At 35.1% G+C, this 13,503-nt stretch overlaps 1 protein-coding gene across 12 annotated transcripts in view; it reads right to left on the reverse strand.

Moving 5' to 3' along the window:
- The window catches only part of ANKIB1 (ankyrin repeat and IBR domain containing 1), a 235,388-nt gene that overhangs the window by 34,660 nt on the left and 187,225 nt on the right, over positions 1-13,503 (reverse strand). For all 12 annotated transcript variants that reach the window (XM_077856993.1, XM_077856989.1, XM_077856995.1 and 9 more), the window contains 4 exons: positions 11,942-12,150; positions 9,253-9,341; positions 3,983-4,127; positions 2,167-2,333 (listed from right to left, as the gene is read on the reverse strand). In XM_077856993.1, coding sequence (XP_077713119.1) covers positions 2,167-2,333; positions 3,983-4,127; positions 9,253-9,341; positions 11,942-12,150 — 610 coding nt within the window. The remainder of the gene's footprint in view (positions 1-2,166; positions 2,334-3,982; positions 4,128-9,252; positions 9,342-11,941; positions 12,151-13,503) is intronic.

Genomic DNA, 13,503 nt, shown 5'->3' on the forward strand with positions numbered 1-13,503 from the left:
AAAGAACTGTTGGGTGAACAGGTTACAATAGATGGGTTATCCTGTGGTGGGAAGGGAAATGTCTACCCCTACCTTTCCTTCTATCAATAAATATGTTCCGTTATATCCAGGCACACACTCCTTGAGGATGGCTCTCAACTCATCCTGTTGCATGCAGCTCTTAAAAAGAAGGAACTATTATTGCCTTTTCTTGTGGTTTTTGTTATCATCTTTAGAGAATATTTCTGAGCTTTCTGGAGAAAGAAGCAAAACCCTGAATCACAAGCCTTTATTTTATAAAAATATCTCTTATAAAGCTTCCTTTTGCATATAGCAGATTTTGCCTCTCTTTGAAATAGTAAATAAGGGCAGTAGAATTCTATTTAGAATTTTTTAAATTTATACAAATTTCTGATTATAAGTAAAGCTCTTATACTACATGAGTAAGAATAGGAAGATAAGAATGTAAAAACAGAGACTGCAAATTAATGCCTACAGAGGTGAAGCAGGCAATGTAAAAATCCCAGAATACTAGAATTAAATTGGAATAGAGAATAGCTATATCCAGAAAATGATGATTCTATTTGCTAAGCTCTCTGCTACTCTTCTGAACAGGAGAAAGAATAAATAATTACCAAAAGTGACCTTGAATCCATCTGGCCATTCACAGATCCCCTGAACTGGGATAAAATTCAAAAGAGGGCCTGTGGTCTTGGCATATCATCTCTAATTAATCTTGAATATAACCAGCCTGATATTTTGGAGTGTGACAAAGAATAAGCTAATACATTTCTCCAAACGTTGGTCTAGAAATGTACAGTTTACAGCAACATATATGTTTATAGACTCATTCATACAGTTTAACCTATATTGGTAGGTTTTTCCACTTAGCTTTGTCATGTTTAGTCAAATCAAACTTACTACTTGCAGCATACAAAGGTGGGGAAGAACACCAAAAAGTGAAAGCTAATCAGAAGTAAAATTTAGTAAAAACTAGACCACAGAAACCAGAGAGGATTCTAATGCTAATTGCAGGTTCTCTCTCTCTCCCTGGCCCTCTCTAGCTCTCTCTCAAGTAAATAAATATTTTTTAAAAGCCTAAAAATAAATGAAATGAAATGATACTAATCATGTATTATCCTTGTGAAAATTGAGAAAAGTTATTACATAAATTGATTTCTGAGTTCTCTGGTTCATGTAGCATCCTAGTTGAAAAAAAGGCTAATTTAGAGGATTGGTGGGGAAGCTATAAAAAAGGAAAATATAAATTAGTAAAGCATTTAGAAGATAAAAAGAGAAGATGTGCTAAGATCAGAGAAAAATAAAGTTGACTTTGGTTTCTGATAAGTAAGTAGAGTCTTATATCCATCTAAAGTATATCCTTGCATATGCAATAAATCTGGAAATGAGAAAAAAGGAGAACAAATTCTGTTTCTTTTTCTGATTATTTAATTACTAAAAAACCAAACAGTTAATTGTCATTACATCTATTCTGAATAAAGCAGAATGGTGATGTCAGACATAATTAACTATACAATTATAAAGCCTATCCATTGCTATTTATCATCAGTTCATACTTATTGAGTAGACATACAAAGTGATTTTTAACTACGACTGTGCATTAGAACCACCTATGAGCTTCTTTTTTGGGGTGCTACTCCAAAACCTACTAAGGCAAAATCTTACTTGTTGGGGCCTAGGATGAAAATTTGGGAAAACTGTTTTAGTTAATTCTGGGCATCCATGAAGACTCCATGCTGGAGTCTTCAATTTTAAGAAAAAAAGTTAAGCTCTAAACATGCTCTAATCTATTTTCAGCAATTTATTACTAGAGTTTAAGGGCATGGGCTCTGAAATCAGAGCTGGGCTCTAATCCTATTTTTGCCATTTCTCAGCTACATGACCCTGGGCAACTTCTCTATGCTTGAGTTTATCTATAAAATGGGTGTAATAATAACACTCAACTCATAGCATTGTTGGGAGAATTTAATATATGAAAATATCTGGCATAATGCTTGGTACACATCAAGCACAAAACAAATTAAGCTATGACTATTCATTATACATGTTTTAATTTAAAAAGAATGATATAAAATATACACTTTAAAGGCCTAATTCAAGGTGCAAAGTCTCTTTAAAATCTATTAGAAAGGTGATTAGGCTGATTCCAACTTGTCTTATACTGACCAGCAGAAGAGGTGTCCTTTTCCACAGTCCACAGCAGGAGCTCTGAGCAAGGGAAAGCTGAGTGTATCAGACCCAGATGTATTTGACCCTTGTTTTGTAAGTCTGACTGCTCTTTCACAGCCTGGAGTAGGACACCATTTAATGGCAGGATTATTTTCAACAAAGGCCTGTTGAAACAGCAATAATAAAACACAATAGAAATATATTACCTCTTAATTTTCAGAGTGTATCGCAGGTCAGTTTACTTTAGAGAGAAAAAAAAAGAGTGAAATAAAAAACAAGGAGTAATCAAGCTCAAGAAATACTTAATTTAGTACCAGAAAGTATGGAAATTAGTAAGAAGGAAAAAAGAGGTAATTACCTTAGTAATAATGTGACTTTTTAAATTTATGTTTTTTTTTTTAAATCTAAAAACCAGGTAGATGATAAAAATGCAATTATTTACACAGAAAATGTGTATTTTAAAAATGTTCTCTCATACAATGCATTGCTTTTCTGATGGAAAACAATTATAAGACTATTAGTTGCATTTGAACTGTAAATTTCTAAACGGCACCCTAATAATACCTAAAAATCAGTATTATGATGGTTTGTTATGAAACAGGGCATCTTTTTGAAAAGTTCATATGTCATAGGGTTTAAACTACAAAAAATCTGCACAAAGCAGTCAAAAAAATTTTAAGAAACAGTGCGAGAGCAGATGCCTGTGAGTGGGGGGAGGAGTAGAAGGAGAGGGAGAGAAAAAAGTCTTAAGCAGACTCCCCGCAGGGCCCAAGTCAGGCTTAATTAATCTCATGACCTGGAGATCATGACTTGAGCTGAAATCAAGAGTCGGATGCTTAACTGACTGAGCCACCCAGACACCCCCCCAAAGTGCAATTTTTAAATCACACAAGAAAGCAACTTGCATACTTTTAGACAGACAACTCTTTAAAAAAAAAAAAAGATTTTATTTATTTATTTATTCATGAGAGACACAGAGAGAAAGAGAGGCAGAGACACAGGCAGAGGGAGAAGCAGGTTCCTCACAAGGAGCCTGATTTGGGACTCCATCTTGGGTCTCCAGTGTCATGCCCTGGGCTGGCGCTCAACTGCTGAGCCACCCAGGCTGCCCTGGACAGACAATTCTTAAATGGAAATAAAGACAGAAAAAAAATAAAAATGAAACTATTCTTTGAAAAAACCAATTCCAAGTTGATAATCTTTATTTCTGAATATTTCTATTTAGAAGTTTAAAATATGTGTCTTTTGGAAAACTGCAAATAGGTACTATCTACTTTGAACACTGTCTTGATCAATCCGTTTTAAAAGTGCAATAGGCAAATTAGTAAATAGTTTTGAACAAATTCTATTTTTGTGATTTACTACTTCAGCTTTTTACTTTTGTATCTATCATGACTATAACAAAATGCTTTAGGGCACCTGATGGCTCAGTTTGTTAAGTGTCCAACTCTTGGTTTTGGCTCAGATCATGATCTCAGGGTTGTAAGATCAAGCCCTGTGCTGAGCGTGGAAATGATTGAGATTCTCTCCCTCCCTCTTCCTCTGCCCCTCCTCCCACTTACATGCATATGCACGCTCTCTTTCTCTCTCTTAAATAAACAAACAAACAAATAAATAAAATATTTAAAAAAAACCTACTAATACTTTAGCTTAAAACTTTCACTAATGTCACCATTCCTTCATGAAGTTTTTCTGGGAGATAAAAGTCAGAGTCCAAAATTTTATGTGTTTTCAAAAATAAAACAAAAATCAAAATGTGTTATATAGGTTTAATAAAATTAAAATGATGGAAATCAGTTGACTGGCAGGATACCTTAATATCAAACTGTAGGTATCGTTTGTCCATTTCCTTAGAAACTACACTTTCTATGATATCCACAGGCACAAGTTGGAAGCAATCATATGCAGGGCAGAAAATGTTGTGAGCTTCACCTTCTTGAATTTTCAGATTCAAAAACCTATTAAAATTATCAATTGATAGAAAAAAAGGAAGATCATAATTTATTTGCACATTCTAAGAAGTTTTTCTTTATGCTGACTTTTTGGTTAGAGTATAATTAAAATAGCACCAATGAACAAAATATGGATTATCGATTGTAATACACTGATTCATATAACTCACAAACATTATTGAACACTTACTACCTGCCCGACCATTCATTCATTTATACACATACACATATTATGTGAATATATATACTCATATTTATGTTATATATATAGTTTTCACATGTTCCTCTTTTGCTTTATCCTCCAAAAACTGAAACAATATATTTAACATTAAAATTTTAGAAATGAATGGTTTAAAAAGGTCATGCTCAATTTTCAATATTCTATACATTTAAAGAAAAGGGAGCACTTATAGAAAATTAAGTCATGGATAATCCATGATATTTGGGAGTGGCACTGGAAGATAGCATACTTTTTGAAGAAAAGACTTTTTGCTTATATTTCATTTAGACGAATATTAAGTTGCATGTCCTATTCTAGGTATACTAGTTAAGATAGCAGGGAAAAGGTCTCCTGGAGAGTGGCAGGAATCTAGCCCAAGGTGAATTAAGTGATTAAGGAGGAGGATTTTGAGTTAGAGAATTCCAGGTCTGTCACTAACAAGTTGCATAATCTTCAGCAATTTACCTGTTTTGCCCCTCAGGTTCACTATCTGTAAAATGGAGATAATAGTAAGTGCTTCTTGGGGTTGTTATACAGATTATATGATATAATGTGTATGACTATCTGGATGGTGCCTGGCATAGAATAAGAATTCATAAATTTTAGCAAGGGTATTATTATTATTATTATTATTATTATTATTATTACCTATGGAAAAACAAGAAAACAAATGAGTTTTTGAAGTGTGATTTAACACTTAAACCTAGAGAAAATAAATGGAAAAACAAGCAATTAAGTCACCATTCTCTAGGGATCACCATCAACAGTTTGACTATTCTGCCTGCAGTATTTTCCTTTGGTTCTCAGTGTCTTAATTCAACTGCACTTAAAAATAAAAAAATCAAGCTAACTGAGACCTCATCAGATCTGCTCCTTCTGCCCCATTTCCACCTTCTTCAGCAATTTCATCTGGCACTTCAAAGAAAACAGAGCCCTCTCTTAATATCCTCCCTGCTACACCCCACAGCTAGCCATATCTTTAGCTATCTTTGCCTTCTTCTCACTCATTTCAGTGAAAGAGGGCTTCCTCCTTTATCCCCAAGCTAATCCGTAAAAACTCTGGCCAGCTCCAGAATTTGCACAATCCAGAAACCTATCCTCTCTCTCTCTGTCCTTCCCTCACGGGTCTTTTCTTTGACACAGTCAATATGCTCAAGTTTTTCCTACCCTGAAACATTCTCAATTAAATGATTCTTTTTAGCTCCATTTTCCTTTCATGTCAGTTTCTTGACAAAATAGCTTGATGATTTGTCATTTCTTCCTCAAGTCCATCCCACTGACTTCTCAACCTGCGATACTCTGGCTTTTTTTTTTTATTTTTTTAATCTGGCTTTTATAACCTCTTCACCGAATGGCCAGCTCTTAACAAGGCCATTAAGACTACCCATTAGCCCAAGGATTCAAGACCTCTGTTTTTATCTGCCTTGACTTCTCTGGAGCATCACACACTGCTAAACAGTTCCTTCTTTCAGATTCTCTCTTTTCCCTGGCTTCTAGGACTTATTTTTTTTCCCTCTGGCATTCTTCTTACCTTTGGTTGATCCTTATTTGTCTTTTTCACTAGTGCTTTTTACTCTCCTGATCATTTATGTTTTATTGTTCTCTAGGGTTTTCACACCAGGACTCTCCCCTCCTTCTGATTTCATTCAATCTTCCTGGGTGATCTAAATATTCTCAACTTAAAACTATCACCTACATGCTGATGACTCTGAAATTTAAAGCCTGGATCTCCCTTCTTAGCTACAGATCTTGACTACACACAATGTTTTTCCTTAAATGTCTCATATGCATTTAAAATTCAACATGTTTAAAATCTTACTCCGTTTTTCAATATGATTTAAAAACCACACAAGCATCATAAAACTGACATATCCCAACAGAAGGGCATTCTGTGTCTTAGTTGTCAGGTAAAAATTACCTGTAATACTGTGTGTCAGGAAAAACAATTTGGCAGAAATAAAGATGGATGAAATATTAGGGGAAATACTACAGAGCAGCAGTTCTCAAGGCGTGATTTGTGGACCTGAGACTTTTCAGGGGATTTATGAGGTCAAAACTATTTTCATAATGGTATGTATTAAAGCTGTTTTATTTTTTAGTTAAAACTGCTAGTGCCTTAGCATGAATCATGGCAGTGGTACTAAAACTACACTGGTAGATTTTATATTTTTCACTGCTTTCCACTTGCAGTTAAAGAAAAAAAAAAAAAGCCAGTTTCATTTAAGAATATCCTTGACGGAGTAATAAAAATTATGAATTACTCGTTAATTATTAATAAAATTTATTGATTATTTAGTTTATTATATTAAATGTTAACTCACAAGTATACATCTTTTGGGTATTCTGTGCAAAAGGAATGGGGAATTTAAGCATAATGAACTTCCGGGGCATACCAAACAAAGCAAGGTGGCTGTCTCAAGGAAAAGCACTTAGGAAACTGTTTAAGTTACAAGTAGACCTACCTGCTTTTATCATGAAACATTATTTTTATTTGAAAGAGCAACAATAAATGATGATTGCTTGGACTTGGTTTTATAGTAGACTTTTCTGGAAGATGAATTAAGTGAGCTTGTCATGTCAAGGAAAAAAGTTGACAGAGAAATCTGGGGCAAACTTTACCCATGTTTTTATCTTGTAGGCCAATCATCCTTATGAAGAGGATAATAACTATCATTTATTGAGTGGTAACTATGTGCTAGGCCCTATTTGTTTTAAGCATTTTACATATATTAAGCTATCTAACAGTCTGACAGTAATCCTATGATGTACTTACTATTAGCACCATTTTATAGATAAGGAAACTGAGGTACAGGGAGGTTACCACTTACCTAAATCAACAATAAGTAGCAGGAAGGATAATCTAGGCTGGGTAGAAAATAATTATTTCCCTTTCATTTAAGTCCTTGAAGTAGATACTTCAAAGCATCTATTGGATTGATAATATTATGGAGTAGGAAGAGTAAAATTAATTCAGTTTTTGAACTACCTAACGATTTTTAAAATTCCTTTCTTGTTTCTTCAACAAAGAAGTTTCTTTTCTACATGCCTATGAAAGGACAACAATTATTTTAAAAATGATTTTATCAATGCACAAACCACCCAACCTGGAACTTGTTTTCCTGCTGCTTGATTTGACAAGAACTACTGGCAGGATGAAAGGAGGGGAATCCTAGGCAGGTTGATAAAGTAACACAGAAAATAATCATTAGATTTTTCAAATTTGAATCTTACCATAAACTTCCCATGGCTAGTCTGTGATGAGTATGGGAGATGGTTCCTGTGATACAAGTATGGTGAGGGAGGTAAAGGAAGTTCAAAAAATTCAAGTAAATCCCTTGGGGAGGCTCAGTTTTCACACAGAAACCACGGTCAACAATAGCAAACTTGGTAGAATCCAGAAAATACTAATACAACAGAATTAACAATTTTAAGCTAAATAAAGTACTGTACCTGTGGCAGATTTTCTGCATTCATAATTAGGTCAAAGTTAGCTTTGGATTGTAAACTTGACCCTTGCTGATCAGTTTATGTATCAGTTGTATTGGTTTGATCTTATCGAATTAGACTCAGGGTAGAATCTAGTCTATGTTTTAAGAACAATGACCAGTTACTCTAATTTATTCTGACTTTTTAGGAAACCATAATATTTCCCCCCTCCAAATGAAATTTTCCTCCATATCCTGACTTAGAGGAAAAGAAAATGTATTCAAAATGAAATCAGAGTGACCGAATGATAAGTGTTGTCTAAAAAATTGGGAGGGAGGAGGTGGTGAGAGGATGAGGGAGGCAGATAGAGAAGGGTGGGAGGGATTTCAAGGAGAAATGAAGAAACTTTGGGGGTAATGGGTATATTCATTATTTTGATTGTGGTAATGATTTCATGGGTGTGTATATATGTCAAGGCTTATCAAATTATTTTAAATATGTAGTTTATTATATATCAATATAACTATTTAAGGAAACAATAGAAAATTTGCTCGGGTTCTTGTTCTCTCGCCCAGCGTGGTACTCCCCCAGCTCCCTCCACTTGCTATCTGGTACTCCAAAAAAAAGAAGAGTTTGAAAACTTCTGAGTTTTAAGATTTCCTTAATTACTTATGACATGCTTTGCTTGATCATTTATGTGCTGCAAAGATAATATAATATTGTATTCTCATTAATTATATATATATATATTTATTTTTTATTTATTCATTCATGAAAGACACAGAGAGGCAGAGACACAGGCAGAGGGAGAAGCAGGCTCCATGCAGGGAGCCCGACGTGGGACTTGATCCCAGGTCTCCAGGATTAGGCCCTGGGCCAAAGGCAGCGCTAAACTGCTGAGCCACCCAGGGATTCCCTCTCATTAATTATATTGATCTTCTCCTTTGTTTTGTTGGTAAACCTCTCTTGAAAAGTGCAACATTAGAGCAAAATTAAGGGATGGTATAGAGTCTAAATATTGACAAGATAATGGGCAGGAGAATAGAGACAAATATAAGAAACAAAATAAATATCCCATTTGTACCCCACCATGTCTAGAAGAGACACCAAACTTTGAATTGATTAAAAAGGAATTTTAAACATTCATATTCTTACAGATTTTAAAGGCTATTTATTTGTCACAAAAAATGTAAAGAAAACATAAAACAAATGCTTATAAGTTACTAGAATATAAAAAATGCTTATTCTTGACATTTAGGTGTAGGCTTGAAATTTACATTAGATATAATATTCTAAATTGAACACCAAAAAAAAAAAAAAAAAAAAAAAGATATAATATTCTTCCTTAGCAGTAAAGTATATTTCAGTGCAACTCTGAAACCAGTATGAATAATCCATATCATTGAATATCAAAAGCAGGCAATTTTATTACCAAATCAGTGTGTTCTCATGCAGTAAGAAATACTAAGCTGCACATATACTCACGACTCCCAGCATCCTCTACAAAAGTCATGTCCACAGGGCATATCCACTGGGTCTTCAAATACAGAAATACTGCACATACAAATGTCACACTGGAGATGAAGAAGAGCAACGATTTAAACGAAGTCATAGACAACGATATATGTATTTGTTCACTAGCTTAAGGCAAAAATATTGCTATAGTAATTATAAAGTTAAGTGTTTCAAAGTTATAAAGGAGGTTATTAAAGTCAGTGTGCCTATTTCTGACTGAATAACAAATGTCATGCCTACTTGATTATAAACTATTAAGGGATTAATTTTTAATTTATTTTTAAAGATTTTATTTATTTATTCATGAGAGATACAGAGAGAGAGGCAGAGACATAAGTAGAGGGAGAAGCAGGCTCCCCTCTGGGAGCCAGATGTGGGACTCGATCCCTGAATTCCCCGGTCACGCCCTGAGCGAAAGCAGAGCTTAATCGCTGAGGCTCCAGGCATCCCTATTAAGGGATTTAAATGTTTTTCATGCACAAGTCAAACTCTTAAATTCCAAATTTATTTATTTATCAGTAACTATGCACTTGGGAAAGAAAGTATAAGAAACAACCATTAAAAAATCTATTCAGGCCAAAATCAAATTGTCCATTGCAAAATAACCACTTCAATTATCATGTCCTTTAGTCTATACTCATTCCAGAAAGTCTACAAAAACAGAGCAACTTTGTGTTTTCAACATAAAAACTCAGGCTATTCTGAGTAGCAATTTAATGATTTCCACCCAAGGGAACCCCACTACAAAACTATGTATCTTCTAAACAATGACTTGTTAGAAGCAAACATTCCAACATTACAGATGCAAATTATAGAAGTAGGATTCTATTTTCTTTCTTTTTTTTTTTTTTTTTAAGATTTTATTTATTTATGATAGTCACAGAGAGAGAGAGAGAGAGAGAGGCAGAGACACAGGCAGAGGGAGAAGCAGGCTCCATGCACCGGGAGCCTGACGTGGGATTCGATCCTGCGTCTCCAGGATCGCGCCCTGGGCCAAAGGCAGGCGCCAAACCGCTGCGCCACCCAGGGATCCCTCTATTTTCTTTTTTAAGAGTTTATTTATTTATTCATGAGAGACACAGGCAGAGGGAGAAGCAGGCTCCATGCAGGGAGCCCAATGCGGGACTCGATCCCGGGACTTCAGGATCACGCCCTGAGCCAAAGGCAGACACACAACCGCTGAGCCACCCAGGTATCCCAGGATTCTATTTTCTGAGAAGGCCTAGATAAAACCCAGGATGCTTTCATTTTTATCACATATTTTGACTGATTGAACTATTAAAAAAATGTCAGAATCTCCTGTAACAGCATACCAATGGTATGCCAATTAAAAATGTAGACACTGGCAGTACTGTTTTTCAATAAAAAGCAATCATTTATTATGGAAATGTATCAAGATGATACACTCCAAAGCTTTAATGAAATTTTATATTTACATAATTATCAATACATCATGAGCATTTTCAAGACAATATAAAATTTTTTCATATTTTTACTTAAAGTACCTATCACAAACTCAACTTTTATTTATTTTTTAAAAAAGATTTTATTTATTTATTTGACAGAGAGAAAGAGAATGAACAGGGGGAGCAGCAGGCAGAGGGAACGGGAGAAGCAGATTCCTCAATAAGCAGGGCGCCCGATGTGGACTCGATCCCAAGACCCTGGGATCATGGCTGAAGCCAAAGGCAGACACTTTTTTTTGTATATTTTTTTTATTGGAGTTTGATTTGCCAGCATATAGTATAACACCCAGTGCTCATCCCGTCAAGTGCAAAGGCAGACACTTAACTGACTGAGACACCCAGGCTTCCAACAAGCTCAACTTCTGATATTTAACTTTAAGCACCTAGAAATTTTAAGTATAAATATAAATTTTATTAAAAAAATTTTATAAAAAAATTTTAAGTATAAAATTTTAAGTAGATGGCTTTCTCAAACTTTTATGTTTTCTGTTTTGAAATGAGAAAAGAAAATCTTTTGTTTCTCAATCTATAATTCAGAGATAGCAAAAATATTCTGTGATAATGAATATTTACCAAAGGGTGAAATAACTGAACTCTTTAAGAAGGGTATATAGGATTCAATTACTAGAATACATTAGAGGTTCCATGAAACAAAACAAAATACACACACACACATACACATATATATTATATTTTTTCTTTTTCTGTTTTTTTTGAGAGAGTGAGAGCACAGAGGGGTGGGGGGGACAGGTGGGAGGAGAGGGAAAAGGAGAGAGACAGAGGGAGACAGAATTTTTTTTTTAAGATTTTATTTATTTATTCATGAGAGACACACAGAGAGAGAAAGAGGCAGAGACACAGGCAGAGGGAGAAGCAGGCTCCATACAGGGAACCTGACGCGGAACTCGATCCCGGTCTCCAGGATCACACCCTGGACTGAAGGTGGCGCTAAACCGCTGAGCCACTGGGCTGCCCAGGGAGACAGAATTTTAAGCAGCCTCCACATTCAGTATGAGCCTGATACAGGGCTCGACCTCACAACCCTGAGATCATGACCTGAGCCAAAACCAAGAGTTGGCCACTTAACCAACTGAGTCACTCAGGTGCCCCTTCCATGAAACAATATTAAATAATTTAAAAGTTAAAAGACTAAACACAAAACTATAGGAAGCACAGTGAATACTGAACCATACCAAACTGGTGTCCAAATCCCCAGGAGATAAACTTATTTCATCTGGAGAGGTGACAGAAGAACGTGTAGTCCTTGGAGTTCTTGGAGAAGGGAGTGTGTCCCAGGCATTATACCCACTTGGTGGTGGAGTTGGCATCTGAACACCTGATCGTTGGCAGCAGTTCTCTGGGTTGGACATCCAAGCTTCAAGTAATTTCTCCCGGTCCCAGTCTTTAAGAGAAATGGAGTATCTCTCAAAAAACAGGAAATATGGTAATGTTTTAAGAGTTTCATAATAACAAAATAAAGATAAAGAGATATAGGCCATCTAAAGGAAGAAAAATTATTTATATCAAATTAATAATTGCAAATGAATATTTAGGTATGTTATGTCCACTAATAAATAAGTATTTTTTTAAAGATTTTATTTATTTATTCATAGACACAGAGAGAGAGGCAGAGACACAGGCAGAGGGAAAAGCAGGCTCCATACAGGGAACCCGATGTGGGACTTGATCCCAGGTCTCCAGGATCACACCCCAGGCTGCAGGCGGCGCCAAACCGCGGCGCCACCAGGGCTGCCCTAAGGAAAATATTTTATTTTTATTTGCTTATTTATTAAAGTAGGCTCTATGCCCAGTGTGGCACCTAATGCATGACTCTGGAGGATTCAGACCTGAGCTGAGATGAAGAGTCAGCCACTTAACTGAGCCACCCAGGCACCCCAATTCACTAATATTTTTAAACAGAATTTAAACTTTTATAATCTACTGTGGTTTGTAACTATGTCAATATCTAATAATATTATCAAAATTTCCAGTCATTTCTACTAATAATCAAAAGAGGTGCCTCACACATCACTTCTGGAAGTCACAAAAATTTTCATGGCATAGATTTGACTTAGGCATTTTACTCTTTTCAAGAAAAATATGTAAAATTTGCAATTGGTTTCACTGGTGTCAAGTTGTAAAATGGTTACATAGCTTATTATAAACATATCAAAATGCCAATGAGTCCAAAAATCATTTGATAAACAGCTTGAAAGGAGAAGAAATTTCTGAAGGGATTATTATGGTTATGAAAAGTTTTAGTGCATTAGGTATTGAGTTCATTAGTGCATTCTGTATTGAGTTCACATCTGACCTAACTAAAAAAGATGATCTTCCTACTGAACACTTTTAAAATTACCAAATGAAGCATGTTGTTACAAAGTTCAGAGCCATAAAAACCTTACCCATTAAAAATAATAAGTAAATACTTCTAGTATACTTCTAGTTATTTTGCTAGCTGTTTTATACATATTATTTCACTTGTTCCTTCCAACAAACTTTTCAATCATTATTTAGATGAAGAAATGAGGACTCAGGGAAGTTATATAACTTGCTCAGACTCACATAGATAGTGAGAGATTTGAAACCAATTTCTGTGATTACAAAGCCTGTTTTCTTTCTACTGTAGCACAATGTAGTACAGGGTCAAGAGCCGTATAGAACCAATTATCCAAAACAGACACATTCTATACAATTTTACCACTCTAATACAAATAGCTGTGGAAATTTTCAATGAAAGACTTTTTTCAACCAT

The sequence above is a fragment of the Canis aureus genome, chromosome 18 (genome assembly GCF_053574225.1).
Source record: "Canis aureus isolate CA01 chromosome 18, VMU_Caureus_v.1.0, whole genome shotgun sequence".
NCBI classification, from domain to species: Eukaryota; Metazoa; Chordata; class Mammalia; order Carnivora; family Canidae; genus Canis; species Canis aureus.